The following is a 21,147-nucleotide window of genomic DNA, read 5'->3' as shown; positions in this document are numbered from 1 at the left end:
GCCAGTGGAAATACACAGAAGTCAAGGCAGGAGTAGAGGGCTTGACCCATCTATCATTCCTCCACTTTTGAAATATTATTGAGCACTTGAAATGTGCCAGTCACTTTGAAAAAGGCTGACAAGGTACTTGCTTTTCTGGAACTTATTTTCTAGGGAGGGAAACAAGAACTAAATTAAAAAATAAGCAAGATAGTTTGACTGAATGGCAGATATAATGAGGAGATACAAGGAGGGTGATGTAATGGCAGGTGCAACTCAGGAAAGGGTGATGTAACAAGGCCCGGGGTGCTTCAGGCGTGGTGTGGCCACTCGATGGCCGACGGCCGGGGTGAGGAGCTGAGCTGTCAGTGAAGCCAGGGTTCAGTGAGGGAGCGGTGAGTGTGGGGGTGGGAATGGTGGGAAAGAGGAGGAAGGACGTGGGGAGTCTGCCAACAAGGGGGGCTAGTTCCAGAGGCCCTCTTGAGTTTGCAAAGAGTGTTAGAGGGTAGATGACCTCAGGGTTACCCTTTAGGTTGTGGCCAACAGGTCAACTGCTGACTCCACATCTGGCCCTGGGCAACCCTCTGGTGCTCAGACTCAACATTACCAACCACAAACTCATCTCCTTCCCACCAGATCTGCTTCTGACTTCCCAGCCTTGAGGGTGGAGCCACCATTTCCTGGTCACAATGACTGGCAGACTCAGTTGTGGCAGACAGCTGCTCTCTCCTACTTTGAGACAAAGGACTGGCTGGAAACAAGAGTGGAGGGGCTCCCAAATCAAGTCCCTTCTGCTCTACTGCTCCACATCTTCCCGGGTCTTTCCTGCCCCTTCTCCAGGAAGTCACCTCTACCTCCTCACCCGACCCTTCCCCACCACAGACTCCATCCCTTCATGCTCCCCGTGCCGACAGGGAGCTCCTAGACCAATGAGAAAATGGGAGATGAGCCTGGAAGTGAGAACCAATAGCCTGGGGAGGCTGGAATCCCAGGGGCAGCAGTGTGGCCTTGCTTGGGAGTCAAGAATGAAAGTCCAGCAGGGGTGGCAGGGGTGCGGCTATGCGTACCTCCTTCCGTCCTCACTTCCTTGCATCATCTCTCTTGGGATGGATACTTTCGGGACACTTCCCCAGGTGTCCCTCCCTTTCTTCTCTGCCTGGACCCCAGACACCCCCTAGAGTGAGCTGTGTCTCTGGGTAGACCGAGATCCTGTTCAGTCTACCTCAAGTGGCCTGTGAGCCATGCTAAGGGAGTTGGTGATTATCCTGAAAAATCACAGGAAACCTCAGGGACAACCCTGTCCAGAACTGGTGCAGGTCAGACTAGGGTGGGGTGTCTGAAGGACAGAGGACATGAAGGATGTGCAATCAGAACCTGGTCACCCGCCCACCTGCAGGCTTGGGTTCTCCTTCAGGCTAGTTTCTACCAAAGCCTGTTCCTCTGCTTGGGGACTTGGTCCAGACAGGGGCAAGTCCAGACATGGGTAAGAACTAGCTGGGAGGAGATTGGGTTCTGCCATGCCTGGGGCCGTGGCTCCTGCCCCTTGGGAGAACAGACGTGGGAGGGTGCTCTCACAATAGATAAGTAGGCAGTGTTTCTGAGGAAGAAACTGACACATCCATACAGGCTCCACAATGCCTGGGGCAGCTTGGCTGTCTTACTTCCTGGTGCCACTACTCTTGCTGGCCCTGCTGCGGTCTGCCTTGCTGGGGGCCACCCTGCTCTCCTGGCAGCATGCTCCAGCCTGCAACAAGATCCCCAGGGCACAGAAGCGCAGGGAGGTGGCGATGCAGAAGATGGAAGCCCTGGCGCGGCGTCTGCGGCAGCAGGTGTGTGGACTGTGATCCCTGAGACCCCCCCAGCCCTTAGTCCCAGTAGGTGGATCCCACCTCAGGAGAGGGCGCCTCCCCTTTCCCCATCTCTTTCAGAAGACAGGGAGCCTGGGGGCAGCCCCCACCCCCAGCTCCTTGTCAATTAGTTACTCCTCCATCTGTGTTCTTTGAGCCCCTTGAGGTTGGGGGCGGGGCAATGTGTTTTCTCTTTCTCTCAGTACCCTGCACAGGGCTCAGAAACATGGGGTGTTCATTTGGGTTGTTTGCTGAAATAAAATAAACTGATGGAAGCAATTAGAGGTAGAAGGCCAGGCCTCTTTCAGCCCTTGGGGGCCCCTAAACCTCCTTGGGACGGGACCCTAGTCTACACATTCTGCCTCTCATCCGTCCTGTGAATGTTTGCTGAGCACGTGACAGTTGCAAAGCACAGGGGGTCAGTGGAGATGCGGTCGTCCCAGGAGGATGTGTTTCTTAAAAGGGGGCTTGGACAGCTTCATTAGGGATATTGTAAGGCACTGAGGCAGGCATTATGGCTGGGCTGGGACTTGCAGTAAAGTGTTGAGCTGTGGGTATGTCTGCAAAGCTTGCGCAGAGCGGCAGAGGGAGGGTGAGAATGAGAGGAAAAGAGTCACTCTATATTGTGCCGGTGATTTGCTGTGTGTCCTGTAGAATGTGACAGCCCCTTTCTGGGCCTTGGGCTCCTCCACTGCCCAAGAAGAGAGGTGGGCTTGCGGTATCTTGGGGTCCTCAACTTGGGTTGAGGGTGGTGGACTCCCTCTGGGAGCCAAGGAAGTGGGGGTTGGGCAGTGCCTGAGGTACTGTCCCCATGCTCTGGAGTTTCTGTGTGTCCTCTGCCGTCCCCTGGACGGTGATTGATGGCCCCAATGGGCAGCTTCTCTGCCCTAGCTGCTGCCGTTTCTGAGAATGTGTATTAATATTAATTGGGGCTAATTAGTTGGATAAATCAATCTGCCCCCAGAGAGCAGCTGCCCCTCCCTGGTTGATGAGGAGAAAATCTGGGCTAATGGGGTTGCTGTGGCGAATCCACATGATGGAGAGGATTCCTGTGTGCGTGGGGAGGCCCCATCTGTGTGTCGTGGTGAGTTTAGGTTCCTCTACTGCAAACACCAGGGTCTGCTTGTGTGTGCCTCCTGCTGGCGTTTTATTGTTTGCTGGCTGGGTGTGTGTCTGGCCGTATACTGCCTGTGTTTGGCTTCGTGCCTTGGTGTGTGTGCCTGGCTGAGTGTGTATGTGTTGTGTAACTGATTGGCATATGTACGTCTAGATATGTGTGGTTAGTCGGGTCTGAATGTTTGGTTGAGCATGTACATGGATGGTCGTGTGTCTGATGTGTGAGGACATATGGTTCTGTGTGCATCTGGGCACCTGCCTGGTATATGTGTGGGCGTCTGGGGTATGCAGTTATTGGTCTGGGTAACTGGAAGGAAGGTGTCTGTCTGGTTGGCTGGAGGCATGTGAAGGGTTTGGGATGAGTTCGTTCATTCATGGTGTCTCCAGCCTCCCCTCAAGGCTACAGCCCTCTTCGCTCTCAGCATCTTACTCTCTTCCCAACAAAGCTATACAGATCTGTCCTGGGCACTTTCACAGTCAGGTTATTCCTCTGCCAGGGCTACCCTCAAGGCCTTAGGTGACCAGCTTTCTGTCCCAGGCAGGTGGGAGGCTGAAACATAGGTCAAACCCTCGCAGGGTTCAAACAAATCCAATTCAGTTCAATTTAGGATAATTTGACAAAAGATTCTCCTGGGTCTTGCCTCTGCAGGACCCCGGGGACAATTCATTACCCAGATGGCTCTGACATCTGACCCAGACTTGCCTTAAGAGATGCTCCTAATCTGGGTGGGGTGTGGTGGACACAGAGCTGTGCAAACCATTGTGAAGGAAAAGCTGGGCTGGTCTAACAAGATAACTCACAAGTCTAAGTATTGGAATACTGATCTGAGTTCTGCTGGACTAACTTGTAAATCTAAGTTTATCAGTGTTGGTTTGCTGTTTATGTTTTTTGCTAGCCAGCTGGATTTTCAAAGATACATATCTGGCTTTGGAATGTTTGTTTTGCTGCCTCCCTGCCTCCACTTTTGTGATGATAATGCTGCTAAAGCTGTTCCATGCCTATTGGCCGAATACCCCAAGCTTGTACTTTACCCTATAAAACCTCATGTGCACGTCTTGGAGGTGCTCAGAGCTTTGGAACAGAAGCCCCTCTGAGCCCGCCGGCGTAATACATCTGAGTACTCCAACCCTCCGAGTGGTGCTTGTTTCTTGACTGGCCTGTCGTTTCCGTAACACCATGAGGGGAGGTGGCTCAGCTGAGTGTGGTGAAGGCCAGATGCCCATGGAGCTGAGGGACTCAGCGGCTGTGTGATCTGCTCTGTCTGGAGACGCTGCACTGAGAGGTGATGTTGGAGCTGAGCCTTGTAAGATGTGTAGGAGTTTTTCAAAAGGAGGAAGGAACAGGAAAAGCAGTACCAGAGAGAGAAAGTTCTGAGATAAGGCAGTGTTTCTATAGAACACATAGAAAATAATATTCATAGGGTCCACTGGCTAAAGGCTGCTGGCCAGGAGACTCTGGTCACCTCAGGTGGAAATTGGCCACCCTGAGGGTTGAGGGGTTTTGTGATATTAAACATATTTAACAACCACTTTGGAAATATTAATAATAAATCAATTTACTAAAAACTTTAAAGTATATTTTCTTTGATTTTCAAACCACAATATGAGGCAGCACCAGCTGAGGGTGGAGAAAGCAGATGTCCATGGACCCATGGGACTCAGCAGGAGGTGATGATTTTTTCCAAACTAAACCACAGGTTCAAATGGCTTAAAAGTGATATAAGTTGAGGCTCAATTCTTTCATCAAATTATTCAAATAATTTCCAAATAATTTGTTGATTTTTAGAAAATTTGTGGGGAATCTTCTGATATGGCTACCATCTTTTGAGGATGTCCCAGTCTTTCAAAGATCTCTCAGTAAGCTGAGTCATTAGATGACTTGCAGTCTCATTAAGAAGACTTTCTCTCAACATCCATGTTACTGTTCCTTAAGTTGAGTCCTTGCTCAGCTTTGGCTGAACCAGGAGCAGTTACATTCATAATTCTCTAGCTCTTCCAATGCCTTCTGAGATTTTGCATAGTCAAGTGTCTCTGCTGTCAACTAAGTCATAAACACTGTTATGAGCATGTCACATAAGTTACATGGAACCTCATCTTACAGGTCCCCTGAGAAGCTGAGTAACACAGATGTGGTAGTTAAGAGAGTGCCAGGTTGTCTGTGTTTGTATCCTGACTCTGATGCTTACATTTTAAGTATCTCCTCTGTGCCTTAATCTCCTCATCTCTACAATGGGGTGATGTTTATAATTATAGTAAGCAAGGGAGTTAATAAATGTTTACAGTGGTACCTGGGTACCCAGCAAGCACTCTCCAAGTGTAGTTCCTATTTTAGTAATAAAACTAAAGTTGTTGCCCTTAGCTGAGTGGGCTTTTAGTGAGTTTAGTGAGTTTTAGTGGGTTTCAATGAATTTATTCTAGTAGATTTGTTCTACTCATCAGGGTTGGCAAAAAGGCTTTCTTGGACCCTTGAAGTCCCCACCCCAGGTCACTGGAGCACAGGCAGAGGAGCAATCCCAGCAGGGCCTGCAGTGGCCCCCATCAGCATCCCCTGGCCTGCTCCCCTCACCTCTCCCCAGCTCCCTGAGAGGTGCCATTTTCACCAGTGGCCGTGCAAGGACAACAGCAGGGAAGCAGCAGCCACAGGTGTCCAGATGGACACTGGGAACTTGCCCACAGGGTGCCACCAGGGGTGCCACCTCTCCAGGTGGATATGTAGGAACTGGGGCTGCCATGCAGTCTTGGTGGTGTGCCTGTGGATGGGGGAACTCTGGGTAGTCCCTGGCAAGGCTGGTGGGGCTCCTTGGGGCTAGGGGAAGCAGGGCAAGGGATGAGCACAGGCTGGCCCTCCATGATCCCTGAGGGTGTCAAAGGCTGTGCATAGAGGAGCCCTTTACTTGCTGGGCCATGAAGAGAGGGTGCAGTCCCAGAGAGGGGCCATGGCAGCTGGGGTCATGCAGTGCTCAAGGGTGTGGCTTTTTGCCAAGTGACTCAGAAGGATTTCAATATTCTAACCATGGTGGGTGCAGTTCTTGAGGTGCATTCCAGCCAAATGCCTGCTCTGTCCAGGGTGATCCATGTTCAGGCCCTCCTGAGAGTCCCTGTGGTGCACAGGCTGGGGAGGCACCGAAATGGTAAAATGACACTGTGAGCAGAGGGACTAGGCAGTGTGGCGAGAGCAGCAGTTACAGGAGCAGGGGACAGGGCAAGAGGAGGCTGGTGAGATGGGCCCACCCGGCCCCAGGCAAGGGAAGGGCCTAGTATAGTGCCTGGCACCCAGGACGTGCTTCATCAGAGAAGTTTCCCTCCCAAGAGCCATTGGAGGGCAGCGGTGAAGCTGTTGATGACCTCAGCTTAAGTCTCCCCACCTTTATGACCTTGGGCCTCTGTGCCCAGTTGCCTTCATCTGTCAGATGGAAATGATGCTAAGAGCACCTATCTAAGGGTTTCTGTGAGGATTTAATGCAATGGTGCAGGCAAAGTGCCTGACACTGTTCCCAGCCGTGCAGTAAGTACTTAGTACCTGAGAATCTTGGTATATCTATATGGTGGACATGTTGTATGTTTCTGGTGAAAGCCTTGTAAACCATGCTGAGGAGAATGGTGTTGCAACTTTATTCTGAGAGCAACTGGGACCTATGGTCAGATTTGTGGTTTACAAGGTCTGAAAAGGATCACCCAGGCTGCAGTGAAAAGGTTGAGCTGGAGAGGTAGAGACTAGAGGCAGGAAGGCCAGTGAGGAGGCTGTGATAAAATGGACAGACAGAGAAGGTTGTAGGCAGGAGGGAGTCCGAGGCGTCAAAGGTGGGAGATGTGAAGGAGGCAGAACCACCTATCAGCATTATGTGTGGATAAAAGAATGGTCACTGGGGCTGCCCTGCCCAGTGTGACTCCGAGTCCTTGGGTAAGTAGCTCTGTGTGCCTCAGGTGTAAAGTGAGAAAATAGTATGACCTGCCCCCTAGGGCTGTTGTAAGAAGTAGTTATGAGCTACTACGTGTAAAGTGCCTGGAATGTGGCCAGGCACACGGTAAGTGTTAAGTGTTGTAACACTTACATGTGATTGCGTGTTAGTGTTTATACTATTATAAGAACTTGGGTGTGAGGAGGGGCTCCAGAGTCATCCTGAGATTTACTGCTTTGGTGACATAGTATCATCAACTGGGAATCTCATGAAGAAGAACAGGCTTGGAGAGGGTATAGCTTAAGCAGTAGAGTGCATGCTTAGCATCCAGGAGGTCCTGGGTTCAATCCCCAGTACCTCCTCCAAAAATAAATAAAACAAATAAACATAATTACCTCCTTGCCAAAAAAAAAAAAAAAAAAAAAGAAGAAGAAGATCTGACAGAAAAACGATGAGTCCTGGGTGTCTGTGCACCAGTGGGTGGGTGAATGGGTCTGAGGCCTAGCAGGAGGTAGTCCTGGACTGGAGAAACGGGGAGGTCTGGGCCCCATGGGGCCCATGTGGCCCATGTGGCCATCCAGGTCACCCAAGGAGGGTGGGCAGGGAGGGAGGGAGGAAGCCAACATTTACCAGAGGCAAGAGGGGCAGAGGAGACTGAGAAGGAGCCACCAAAGGTCAGGAAGCCAGGAAAGTTGAAGACATAGAGTTTCCAGATGGAAAGTGCCTGAGAGTCAGGTGCTGCAGAGGAGCGTGAGGGGAAGACTAGGACAAATCCAAGAAGCCCTGGGGCCCCCAACCTCCCAGGGAACTCCCTTTGGCTCCCATCCCTCCCCTCTAGGACCAAGAAAGGCCCACCATGCTGTCTCCCACTCAACCCACTCCAGCTGGCAGGCATCAGGGTCTCAGCTGGGACCATGGGGGACAAACAAAGACAACTGCTTCCTGAGTGCCTGCTCTGTGCTAGGTCCTTGTCATGTCACGCTTGCCCCTGACGAGGCCTGAGGGCTGGTGTTAGGCCTTGCCTCACTCCCTGAAGGGCTGGGCTCAGAGCAGCTGGGGAGGGGTCGTGTCTGTGATCTCCTGCATGGCTGTTTGACTTCTGATCCTTTCCTCTCCGAGGAGACTTAGGCCAGGGGAGGGGAAGGGACTAGCCCCAGTTACCAAGATGACTAGTGCTGTGGTCAAGGCCGGCTCCCAGCTCTCCTGCCACCCAAGCTGGATCTTGCCCTTCCCCAAGGTCAGAGCAGCAGTGTTGCAGAAAAATGTGTTACAGTTCGGTATTACAGCTCAGTTGTAACAGCAACCTGGATCCGGGAGAGAGACCAAGCAGCACTCAGAGAGTTGCAGAAATCAGCTTTATTATGCCAGTGACCCCACGAGTTAACACTTTAAGCTCTAGACCGCATCTATAGGGTTACACAGGCTTTTTATAGGCTGCCAGTTTTACATTTTTGCAACATCATATGTAAATAAAGTATAACAGAAGTTGACCAACCAGGAGCAAGCTTTGTAGAAATAGACCAATCAGAAGTGAGAGAAATAACCAATCAGGAGTGAGGGGAATGGACCAATTAGGAGTGAGAGAAATAACCAATCAGGAGTGAGCTCCATGCAAATAAAGTATTACAAATGGACCAATCAGAAGTTAGGGAAGTGGACCAATCAGAAATGAGAGTAATAACCAATCAGGAGTGAAGGAAATAACCAATCAGAAATGAGCTCAGGGAACCAATAAAATTTTAGGTGTAAGTTAGCCGCTTTAGAGGCAAAGAATGAGATAGAGCCTCTGGGCCAGGGAACTGGACAGTGCTGGGAGGAGAGCAGCAGCCCTGCCTAGGGGTCCTGCTGGTCTTTTTATGGGGCTTCCTGCCTCAGCAGGAGTGGGAAGACTAGAGAAGAAGGAAAGGTGGGATGCTGGGGTGACCCCTGAAGGCAAACCGCACAGAACCAAGCCTCACTTTCCAGAACCCCTGAGTCCCAAAGGGCACATGTAGAGTCGCTCCCGCTCCACTGGTGCCCTGGCTGGATAGCAGCACCAGGGGCAGGCCCTCCTCTGGGCTGGGTTCTGGGCTGGGCACTGGGGAGGCAGAGAGAGAAGAGAACACCTGAACCCCTGTGGGGCTTTCATGCCAACCTGGAGACAGACCAGGAAGTGTTGTTAATGCTAAGGGTGAGCACAGGGACGAGAACACTGTGTCCTCTGGAGTATGTGGGTGTGATGTTGAGTGTGTGGGGGCTTGAGTGGAGCAGTCTGACATCTGTCCGGCCCCATCTCCGCAGGAGCCAGAGCTGGACCCCAAGCCCATACTGGAGCTGCCCCTGGAGAAACTGGCCCAGAAGCTGCGGGCTGACGAGCTGAGTCTGGAGAGCGTCCTCTGCAGCTATTTAGAGGAGGTGGGGGCCAGGGGTCAGGACTCTGGGCCCCAGGGCTCTGGGCTGGACTGGGAGATGTCACCTGTCATTGTTCTACTTAGAGGAGTTGGGGACAGGTGTAACCCTGTGGTGCTGCAGCTAGCTTGGGAGGGGGGCACATGCCACAGTCATCTGGCACTTCTGCTCTGAGTCAGGGTGGGTGGAGGGGCTGGAGTGACTCAGTGCCCTGTCTCTGGCCTCCCCCTGAGCCCTTAGCTGGTCTCCCTCAATGCTGCTCAGGCACTGAAGGTGCACCACGAGGTGAACTGCCTGACGGATTTCCTGGGGGAATGCGAGGAGCAACTGCAGGCATTGAAGAAACTCAAGAAGAGTGAGAGGGGCCTTCTCTACGGGGTCCCCATCAGCCTCAAGGACAACTTTGACTGCATGGTGAGCCCTGAGGGTACATGCGCATGTGTACATCTGAGTGTGTGACATCAGGCAAGTTACTTAATCAAGGCTGTACAGCTAGAAAGTGGCCATTTGGAAACTGGACCCAGCAGTCCAGCTCCCGGACCCAAAATCTTAACCACCGTGCTCTTCTGACACCTATGAGTCCTTCTAAGGGGGCAGCACTTGTGAGAATGCGTGGGAGTTGGGATGGGAGTCTGCTGGGTGATTCTACCCCGACCCCCGTGTCACTTCTTTGCAGGGCCATGACTCTACATGTGGCCTGGCCTAGTTCCTGGAGAAGCCGGCGGCCCAGGATGGGGTCATTGTCAAAGTGCTCAAGGCCCATGGAGCTATTCCCTTCGTTAAGACCAACATTCCCCAGACACTGCTCAGGTCTCTGCAGCAGGCAGGCCCAGGCGGGGTCTGAGGCTGGGGCTGGGCCCAGGATCAAGCGGCAGCTGAAAGTCCTGACTCAGGGCCGAGGGTGAGGTGGGGGCCAGTCATGTAGACCTCCAGGACTGAGATTTTTGGGCAATTCATTTCTGCCCTCTGAGCCTAGATTTCTTCATCTTACAACATGTGGGTGGACTCCATGGTGTTTAAGGGCTGTCAGGTTCTGAAAAGTTACATCTGTTTCTATCCCAGCTTCTAATGGTTCTTCTCATCCCCTATTCTCCCCCACCTCCATCAGCCCTTAGTGTATCTATTTCTGTTTTTGTAACCTGTACCCAATTCTGACAGCAGAGCTGTGTTCTCCTTGGTCCTTATTTTAGGAGTCATGGTTGGTCTTTCCTGCCCCTCAACTCAGCCAAAGAGACACCAGGAGGTTTCCAGCCCCAGGGAGGAGCTCACGGGCCCTGGGGGTGACCTCCAGGGAAGTCAGCCTCTCTATGGGCAGGGCGGCTTCTCCAGTTAAGCCTTCTCCTCCCAGCCCCTTTTCTCCTGCTTTCCTCAGCTTTGGTTGCAGCAACCCCATCTATGGACAGACTTTGAACCCCTTGAACTTAAAGAAGACACCCGGGGGCTCCTCAGGGGGCGAGGGAGCTCTGCTGGCAGAAGGGGGTTCCATTCTGGGCATGGGTACTGACACTGGTGGCAGTATCCGCATTCCAGCCAGCTTTTGTGGTGTCTGTGGCCTCCGGACCACAGGATCCCGCCTCAGGTACTCGGTGGTGGTGGTGGTGGTGGTGGTGTGGGTGGGCTCAGCCCAGCCTGGAGGAACTGGGGGTCTAGGGGAGTAGGGGGACCTGTTTCACTCATCAGCCCTCATCCACTCAGCTCAGTACTAGGGGAAGTGGGTGAAGTTAGGAGGGCTTCACATTACTCCTGCCTCAGCCACAGCTAAACACACCATATTTGGTACAGATGGCAATGGAACAGACCTTCCACTCACTCATTACTTCATTCATTTGTTAACTCATTCATCTATATATCTATCCATCTACCTACCTTTCCCCTTGCTCATTCATCAATCCATCCATTTATCCATTTATAGCCATCCCTCATCCATTCATCCACAAATGCAGTCATCATCCTAGTCTCCATCCATCAGACAATTTCAGCATTCATTTACCATTTGATTTATTTGAGAAATACTTAATGAATGTTTACTCTGTGCCAGACACTATACTAGGTACTTGGGATGCATCAGTGAACAAAGTGGACAAATATTCCAGTTCTAGAAAAACTTACACACATCCTTCCTGTCATTGGTTTATTCATTTGTCCATCCACTCATCTAGCCATCTATCTATCAATCCATATTTGCCTCCATTCATCTATCTACCCACCCATCCATCCATATATATCCATTAATCTTTCCATCCATCTTGCATTCATCCACACATCTGTCCACCCATCCACCTATCTTTCAGCCCCATTCTGAGTACCTACACTGGGGTGGCCCCTTTTTGGGGGACACAGAGCACTCTCAGACCCAGCCCCTGGCCCTGTTGTGCTCTTAGACATCCAAATGGCTTAGTCAGCAAGTGATCGAGGCTCTAGGAGAGGTTCAAAGCTTGTGGGAACTCAAAGGATGAAGCCGACATTTTCTTTAACAGAGATTTATTAAAAGCCTAGACTTTAAACTTTCAGAAGCAGGGAGAAGGCAGGGAAGGCTTCCTGGAGGAGACAGCATTTGAACTTGGTTTTGAAGGATGGACAAGCCGAGTTGGAGTGGAATCTAGAAGGCTGCAAGTCTGTAAGGAGCCTATTTTGCCTGGAGCATACGTGTGTGTGGAAGGGGAAGCTCTGGAAGGAGTTGATACTTCAGAGCCTTGAAGGAGAGTCAAAGAGCTCAGACTTTATGCTGTGGGCAGTAAAGAGTCATGGGGAGGTTAATGCAGCTCCTATTCCTGTGTGCTGGGCCCTGGGGAGGGCACTGACTGGGTGCTCAAGCCTCATTGGCACCCAAGTCCTTCCTTCAGGTGCTGAGCTGGGCTCTGGATGGGTGGGGTTTTGCAGCTCCTCTGGAGTCACCTCTGCGGTCAAGGGCAAGAAATCAGGTAAGCTCCTGTCTGTGTCTGTGGCCACACCCATTCAAAGACGAACCTGCCAGCCTTCCTCCCAAGGTCGCTTCACTCGTCCTGTATCTCAGACAGACCAGCCCCACTTGTGGTCAAGGAATCTGGGAGAAGGGACTGTGTGGCTCCCTAACCCAGTGACTCTTGCCCCATTGAGAGGCGCTTCCTGCTCTTTAGCTTTAATGTCTTCTGCTGCTTTCTCCATGTTCTTCCCCAGAAGTGATTCCCCTATCTTGCACCAGAGCAGCTTTGGCCAGCCTACCAACTCTGCCCATCCTCAACCCCTGACACCAGGGCCTCTTCCTTTGGCCCTGATCATGGCCCTGAGCCTCACCCTCTGAGGCCAGGCAGAGGGGTCCCCAGAGCAGAAAAGATGTGGGGTATCTGTCTCCCTCCACCCTCTCTGTGCAGTGACCACAGCGGCTGGCCCCATGGCTCGGGATGTGGAGAGTCTGGCGCTGTGCCTACGAGCGCTGCTGAGTGAGGACATGCACCGACTGGACCCCACTGTGCCCCCCCTGCCCTTCAGGGAGGAGGTGAGCTGGGTGGGGAGCAGGCCTGGAGGGCTCCCTCCCTCCCCTCATTGACCTGTCTGTTGTCTGACCTTCCCCTGTGAAGTCCTCCTTTCCCAGACCAAGGTGCTGAGAGCAGGAAGCCCACACGCTCAGTCATGTTTGTCTCCTGCCCCTGCTGGACACCAGCTACTTTGGGTTTTCCGCTACCTGGAGTCATAGATGATATTACCCCCAGAGAGGGACTCCAAATCATGTACCCAAAACACACAGGCAGAATGCTCAGCAAGTGTGGTTTAGAGAGCCTGGTATCAAGTGAAGCTGGGCTCTTAGCCCTCTAGGTAATCCTGGCCAAGCCACATCTCTTGTCTCGGCCTCAGTCTTCTCATCACTACAATGAAGAGGTTGGACCAGAAGATTGCTCCAGAACCTTCCAGCTCTGACAGTCTTCATTTATTCATTAATTTATTCACTTATCGGTGCCTACTCCGTGCAGGCTCTTTGTAGTTCATCATAACACTCACTCTGTAGAATGCACATTGCTCCTCCCACTTACAGGTGAGGAAACTAAGGGAAGTGAAATGACTTGCTGATGATCATGTAGCTGGTAATTGGCATTGAGCCCAGCCCTGTCTGACTTCAGAACCGTCTCAGTGGGGAGAGTGTCTGTCTACCATTTATCGGGTTTATTTATCTGATTGCCTACACTCATCCTGGTACAGTCAACCTGTGATCGTTGTCTGCCATCCATTATTTGCCTCTGTTGATCTCTTCCTCCTCCTGACAGTTCCTTAGCATCAAGATATTTGTATCTATCCATCTACTTGCCTGCCCACTCATTCAACTTCAACCATCCATTCATCCAGCCACCCATCCATCCGTTCATCCCTCTGCCAACCCACCCATCACCGTCTCATATGTACACCCACTCATGGCTCACGAATCTATCTATCATCTGTCTACCTATCCACTCCAGCTATCCAGTCACACATGCCACCATGAGTGACTTCCAGAAGTTTCTCCAGAGGACCCAGAGCCTGAAAATATATAGGGATGCTCCAGGGGGCTCTTAGGGAGCCCCTGTGGATTGAGTGAGGGCAGTTGTGGCCCAAGGCCTCAGCCTACAAGTCTGGCTCTTGGAGAGAGTGAGGCCAATCTCTTCTCAGAGCTCTACCCAGCCACTCTTGCTCCCAGGTGTACTCCGGTAAACGGCCCCTTCGCATTGGCTACTATGAATCAGACGGCTTCACCCAGCCATCTCCTAGCATGGCCAGGGCTGTGAGGCTCACCTCCAGGCTGTTGCAGGATGCAGGACACCAGGTAAGTTTACTTAGCCCTTGGGAGGGAGGGAGGGAGGATGGACCTGTGAGGATGCTGGCTGGGCCATTCTTGGAGAGAAAGGAAGTTATCTAAGTTTGAGCTATTGAGATCATTGTGTTTCCTCTAAGCTTCCTGGAGATGACTGATGGTGTGGAGGTGGGGGCAGGGTGGGCCTCACTCTGTGAGGAAGGCACCCTCCTTCAGTGGTGGGGACTCAGGGACTCACTCCTAGAATCCCTATAGCCTGGGTTTTTCTCGCCTCCATCCAATGGCTATAAGGAGCTCTCTGTCCTCAAAATCTCCCTTCCCCTCCTTCCTCACCTCCTGTGCCCCAGTGGCTGGCCCTGGCCCTGCCTCCCCTTTGAGAATTGCTGGGCCCAGTCCCTTGACCCCCATGAGCCTCAGTTTTCTACCACCCTAGGAGGCTGTGAACATTAAATGAGCTCACAGTAAAGCACTTGGCATGGGGCAGGGGTCACAGGTAGCTGGAATTCCGTCACATCTTTGTGCGGGGTGAGGGAGTGGGCATGGCACAAATGCCTCTCCCGCCCTGCTGAGGAGATGAGGAGTGATGTGACGTTCTCTTGTTAATCCTAAGGGACAGAGAGAAAACAGGGCAGGGTGGGAGGAGCTCCAGGCCCTGACTCGGCCTCTGTCCCCTCAGGTCATCCCATTCTCTGTCCCCCGTGTGGAGTATGCCTTCATACACCTGTTCACAGGGGGTCTGTACGCTGATGGAGGGGCTACCCTTCTGGAGAAGCTGTACGTTTTTCAGGACACAGATGTGGGGCATGGTGGAAACAGGATTAGGGAGGGAGCTGCTGGCAACCTGAGCCCTAGGAGCGGACCTGCAGGCCTGAACTGCTGGGATGCCTCTGGCTAATTGTGTGAGCTTAAGCAGCAAGTCACCCACTCAGGCTGCGTCTTCAGGGCACACACATTCCAGGGGTGGTACTGGTGGGAACAGAAGCATTTCTTTGGGTCTGACCTCCCTCCATGGCTTATCTACAGAGGGGGAGCTGGGCGGGTAGGAGCCAGTCAATGGCTGAAAGGCTATAACTGACCAACTGTGTGTTTGTGGTTCCTCAGTAAGGGGGACATTGTGGACCCCAGCATGAAGGGCTTGGTCAGCCTGCTCTGTCTGCCAGACCCACTCAAGTGTTTCTGGGCCTGGATCCTGAAGTACATAGTGAGTGTCTGCCCAGAATAGGGGGGACTCAGAGCAGGAGGGGCCCAGAGAGGAGAGGGGCTCAGAAAGAGGAGGGGGCCTCCACAGGGGGTGGGGCCAGGTCAGAGAGGAAGATGAGGCTCAGAGAATGCAGTGGCTCAGAGGAGGGTCCAACTAGAAGAGGCACTGAAAGAAGGGGGGTCGGGGGTCAAAAGAGAAGAGTGTGCTCAGAGGGGGAGCTTCAGAGAGAGGGAAGAGGATTTAGCGAGGGGGTGGGGAGTAGAGGGAGCTCAGGGCTCGGAGAGGTGGTCAGGGGCTTGTGGAGTTGCAGAGTGCTCTTCATGGACCCCTGTCCTGGGCAGGCTGGTGGTGTTCCATGGTTTCTGAAGTTGGTCTCTCTCTCTCTCCCCACCTCTAGGACCCCCGAACTAGCCAAAATTTGGAAGAGATTCGTGGAGTGGGGTGAGTGGTTGAGTCTCCTCAGGTCCAGCTCACAAGAGTCTTCATGGGAACTGAGTGAAGAACATGTAGCTGGGGGTCTTGTCCACTGGGGGAGGACAGGGCTATTTAGACTTGGGGATCTAATTAGGGTTTTAGGGTCATGTCTGACATGGGGTTAAGTTGAGACATTTGAATGGGGTTGGGATTGGGGCTGGTTTGGGGCTGGGGTTTGATTTGTAATTTTAAGCTCTGAGTTAGGCTAGCTTTGGGTTAGGTTGGGATAAAGGCTGGGCCTGAGTTGTGGTTAGGTTTGGTTGCAGTTGAGTTTACAACTGAGGCTAGGGTTGGAGTTGGTTTGAGTTGGGACTGGGGTTAAGGTTGGAATTGGGGTAGGGATGTTGGTAGGAAGGGAGATGGGTTTGCGCTTGGATTTGCTGTTGGGCTTGGAGTTGCTGTTGGGCTTGGAGTTGAGGTGCTGGTTGGAATTGGGGCTAGAGTAGCCTGAGGACTTACCTGGGGCCTCACAAATTAGGGGAAGCAACCTGTGAGTTTGAGGGAGCTTGTGAGTCCCTGTGTCTGGCGGTGGTGGGGTGCATTGACCAGAGAATGTAACCTCTTGGGAATGTTGGACAGGCAGGGGATCTTGACCGGGGGACAAGGCACAGGGTCATTCCTAGTTTATCAGCTAATGACACAGTATTGAGGCCAGACCCAGCGTTTTGGGTGTCATATCCCCATTTGTATAAAAGGGAATCCTCCCATGACCTTTGGACTTCTCAGTTGTCCTCATTCCCCAGGACACCCAAGAAACTGTGGGAGCAGCACACAGCAGTGGAGGTGATGGATGCCTGGGGAGACCTCAAGGGACTGCTGGAACAGGGGCAGCAGACACCTGGGTGATGACAAGAGTGGCCTGACAGGGGGCAGATCCCTGTCCTGGCCTGCAGGGGAGGCCCAGCTGCACTTAGATGGGGAGGCCTGGTGACCTAGGAGATTAATGTAGTCTGTCTCCCTGGGGCCAGGATGACATATTGTCCCCAAGTCACAATAGCTTGAGACCCCCACTTCCCATCCCTTCACCTTGGCCCCTGGGAAGACCCTGACTCCCCCGGCCCTCATCTCAGTCTGCATCTCACAGCCTGGAAATTCTTCCTGGTGTCTGACCTGACTTAGCCTGGGAGCACCTGACCTTGTCTCACCCCTCCTGCCTGCCACTATCCCTGCAGGAATATCAGCAAGAGTTCATAGCCAAGTGGAGTTCCCTGGACCTGGATGTGCTGCTGGTGCCAGCTCTGGACCCTGCCTTCTACATCGGCTATCCTACCTTAGCAGCAAGTAAGAGGGCACTGGGTCCTGGGGGGGCTGAGACTAGGAGTTCAGGACTTCCGAGTCCTGCCACAACCCCCGTGGCCTTGACTTCTGTCTCTATTCACTATTAGAAAAAGATTCTTAAATTGAGATAAAATTGAGATAACATGAACTCACCATTTTAAAGCATATAATCCAGTGGGCTTTTTTTTTTTTTTAGTACATTCAGAATGTCATGCAACCACTACCACATCTCATTCCAGAACATTTCCATCACCCTGAAAAGGAACCCCATGTCTATTAGCAGTCAATCCCAATTTCTATCCACTTTTTAAATGAACTTTCTTGAAGTATAATTTACATGCAATACAGTTCACCAATTTTGTGTGTGTAACTTGATGAATTTTGACAAACGTATATAGTTGTATAACCACCACCATAATCAAAATATAGAACATTTCCATCACCTGCCAAATTTCCCTCATGTCCTTTTGCAGTTCACCCCATCCCTACTTCTGGCAACCACTGGTCTACTTTCTGTCACAATAGTTTTGCCTCTTCTAGGGTTTCATATAAACGGAATCATAAGGTATGAGGCTTTTGGGTCTGGCTTCTTTCATCTCACATATCCAGTCACCCTTAACGTGCTTTCTGATACCCCACTTCCAAAGGTGTCCTCAGCCCAGCCCAGCCCACCTGAAACACAGGCATCAGCACAGGGCAGTGTCCCATGCTCAGCACAGGTGCAGGTCTCAGAGGTGATGTCATGTAGGATGAAAACCCACCTCAAGCCTGGACTCCTCTCCCCTGGGTCCCCCGACAGTGGCTACCCAAAGGCACATCCCACACTTGGCCCTGCCTGGTGTCCTCTGGACCTGTGGACCTGTCTGCCACCTTGGTTTCCCATTTGTACATGGGGAATAGTAATCCCCACCTCTCAGGAGTAGAGAGGAGTCAAGGAATCAGCAACGTAGAGAGGGCAGCACAGTGCCCTGCACTGAGTAAAGCTTGGACAGAGCCGATTCCCTCCTTTTCTCCACTGTGGGGAGCAGGAGGCCTCTGTCTGGAGGGCACCCTGCACTGGACCGGCTATTGCAAGCAGGGGTTGCAGTTCCGAGAAGGAACTCTAGGGGGCGCTCACCCACATTCTTCCCTACCTGAGTCTTTTCGGAGCCCCTCATTTCCTGGGCTTAACTGGATCTTCCTACAGGTAGCTTTTCCTACTTCTCCCTGTTCAACGTCCTGAACTTCTCTGCTGGCGTGGTGCCCGTCACCACCGTGACGCTAGAGGACGAGGAGGAACTGGCCTTCTACAGGGGCTACTACGGAGATAATTTCCAGGAGGTCAGTTTCCCTCTTTGCCTCTCCCCCTTTTGGGGCAGGTGAGGGTGGGGTGGGGTTCGTCATTCTTTCTGTTTACCCATCACCACTTCCGCTGCAGTTTTACCCTCTTCCTGAGGACACACTATTTGCCCTCCAAGTCAGCTTCTGTCCTTGTTAGGGGAGAATATTTTGCAAAACCAGTGGTTTCCTTGTCACTTCTGTAGGGAAAGTAAATCCCAGAGGCAGGAAAGAGGAGCAGAGCAAAGGTCCCCTGGTTAGGAGCTTACTGTGTAGCTGAACTGGACACTGTCCCTCTCGAGCCTCAAGTTTCTTCTCCAGGAAAGTGAGAATTAAAACGTCTACCGTGCAGGTTGTGTTAAAGGTTAAACTGAGAAAGAGTAAAGCAATTAGCATAAAGCCTTGTATGTAGGAAGTGTTCAATAAATGCTACTATTACTAATTCAGAGAGGGCTTTGCACAAAGGAAATATTTTCATGGGCTTATTTAATTCATGGTCTAAAATATCAGCCCTGACTTGGGTGAGAGGGAGAGAGGGAAAGACAGATTGGCTCTGAAAAGTATGCATGTGTCTGAGTCAGACATTAAGTAACTTATTTTTTTCTGGAAATTGGTTTTAGTGCTAGAGTTACCCAGTGGAACTGCTGACCTGAATTCTGAGAAAATAACAATAATGATACTATCTAATGTGTCTTGAGCTCTTGCTCTGTTCCAAGAGTGTTTAAAAGTGCTGTATATATATTAAATCATTAAATCCCATAACTGTCCTGTGAGGTTTTGCAAATGAGGAAATGGAGGCACAGACAGGTTAAGGGACTTGACCAAAGCCACACAACTAGCTGAAGTGAAGGAGCTGGGACATGAAGCCATATGACCCGGCTCCAGACAAAGGCAAATAAGGGCCTATATGATAGCATCATAAAGCAGTGAACACAGGTTTGAATTCCTACAAGAATGTTTGGATTTCATGGCAGGGACTTAGGCTCAGCTTCCATGTTCCTGGGCCTGTGTTGGGGTCAAGGCACCCCTTTTATTGCAGAAGTGTAACCAGACTCTGGGTAAGGGATTTGCACATTCTTCTTTCTTTTACTGAGAACACTGAGTGGATACTTGGTTTTATATTTCATCCTTACAGTCACCTCTCTGCAGAGGGAGCAAGTTTTACATCTTAACCCTGGAGAATTGTAGACAAAGCAGAACAGTTTTTCCAGGTTTTGCCGAGGTCTGAGGAAGCCTGGATCTCTGAGATCCAGAACATTTCTACCATAATATAGATTCAGGTTGAGACATTTGGATAAATGCATACCTATGTGTGGTGAGGAAGGCTGGGCAAATGGCCTGTGAGCAGAAGCAGGCTCTGAGTCCACAGACCCTCTCTCCATACAGGCAGTGAGAGGCTCTGTGGGGCTTCCAGTGGGTGTGCAGTGCGTCGCTTTGCCATGGGAAGAGGAGCTGTGTCTCCGGCTCATGAAGGAGGTGGAGACCTTGGTCAAGAACCAGAGGGAACCCAAGTGACAAGCCACTCCTTCTCCTGGAGGCCTGCCTACACCCTCATCCAAGTCTGCTCTCGATGCCCCTTCCTTCTCATGAATACCAGATCCACCTCGTTTCTCCTCCTCCTGGAAGGCCACCGGGTTCTTTTTCTTTGTAGTCCCTCCGTGGGTGCTCAATACACAGACCCCCCAGTTTAGCCCAAGATGGGGAGAAAGGTGAAGGGCTCAATAAATATTTTTGACTGGCTGGCCTTGTGATCTCTGGTCTAGGTGGAGAGGTGGGGCTGCAGCCTCCTGGTGGCCTTCTGCCTTCAGTTGCTCTCCTCCAGCTCAGTCCCCGAGATGCTATCCCACATTGCAGCAGAGGGGAAAAGCCCCAAAGTGAGAAGCTGGCTGGAGACCTGGGTCCAAGTCCTGGCTCTGCCACTGGCTTGCTGTGCAATCCTGGGCAAGTTACTTCCTCTCTCTGGACCTCAGTTTTCTCATCTACAAATTGAGGGGGTTAGATTTGATGAGGTCCATGGTACTTGCCAGCTTGACTGTTCTGTGAGCTGTGATTCCTAGGCACTTCCCTGATCAAGAATTTGGCATGCTTCCTTGAGAAAGTTCCATAGAGCAAGGCTGAGGGATTGAAACCAAGTCAGAGCAGACCCTGGGTTGGGACGCAGACCCTAGCTCACAGTCCAGTGCTTTGCCCACAAGCTGTTAATTTTTTGGCCTGACACTCAGCACCTCCTGAGAGCCTTCACAGCCTCCTCTGGCATGGCTCCACCTCAGCTCAGCCTCCCTCCATTGCCTCCAACTGGAACCTTCTTGCCAGCACAAGGGGTGCTTCTGTGTCTGTGCCTCTGTGCATACTGTTCTTTTACCTAAACATCATCACTGTCTTCTCTGTCCTACGAGTCCTGTGTCAAATGCCATTTCCTCCAGGAGGCCTTCTTTGATCCCTTCAACTCCCCCATGATCTTCCCCTCATCTGAACTCTCTTGAGGTTCTCCTCAATCAAAACATGTACCCTTCCGCTATCTTATTCCTTTTTGTAGCCGTAGGCAATCAGCTAGGCAGATTGAACTCATTCCTCTCCAAGCTTGATAACACAGACCTCCTGGAGATAATATCTCAATGCAAATGAATGGAATTCATCCATCCACCCATTTATTCATCCACTTATCCACCCACCCATCCATCCATCAATGCTACATATGTTGAATACCTCCTCTGAACACAAATGATGGAATTTCAGGCAGAAAAAGGCTTGAGATGAAGACTCCAGCAATCACCATAAAGGCAGCACTGACTGTACCTACAACAGAAGAAACCATTTGGGGTGGCAGGCGCAGGCTGGACAAGGCTATTACTGACCTCACTGTGGCCTCCACCTCTCTCCAGGCTTTAC

The 21,147-nt window shown here is 51.6% G+C and overlaps 1 protein-coding gene across 1 annotated transcript; it reads left to right on the top strand.

Annotated features, from left to right (window-relative positions):
- The first annotated feature begins 210 nt into the window (after positions 1-210).
- LOC105092977 (vitamin D3 hydroxylase-associated protein) lies at positions 211-19,992 on the top strand. Its single transcript, XM_064493621.1, is given in 16 exon segments — positions 211-374; positions 616-1,808; positions 9,122-9,235; positions 9,494-9,643; positions 9,906-10,039; positions 10,602-10,808; positions 12,110-12,150; positions 12,580-12,704; positions 13,875-14,000; positions 14,665-14,762; positions 15,090-15,189; positions 15,587-15,630; positions 16,407-16,446; positions 16,836-16,944; positions 18,128-18,261; positions 19,645-19,992. Coding segments are annotated over 15 exon segments (1,746 nt in total). The 5' UTR covers positions 211-374; positions 616-1,613; the 3' UTR covers positions 19,774-19,992.
- Positions 19,993-21,147: the final 1,155 nt, after the last annotated feature.

The sequence above is a fragment of the Camelus dromedarius genome, chromosome 14 (assembly GCF_036321535.1).
Source record: "Camelus dromedarius isolate mCamDro1 chromosome 14, mCamDro1.pat, whole genome shotgun sequence".
Taxonomy (NCBI): domain Eukaryota; kingdom Metazoa; phylum Chordata; class Mammalia; order Artiodactyla; family Camelidae; genus Camelus; species Camelus dromedarius.
This window is presented reverse-complemented; position numbering and strand designations above follow the sequence as displayed.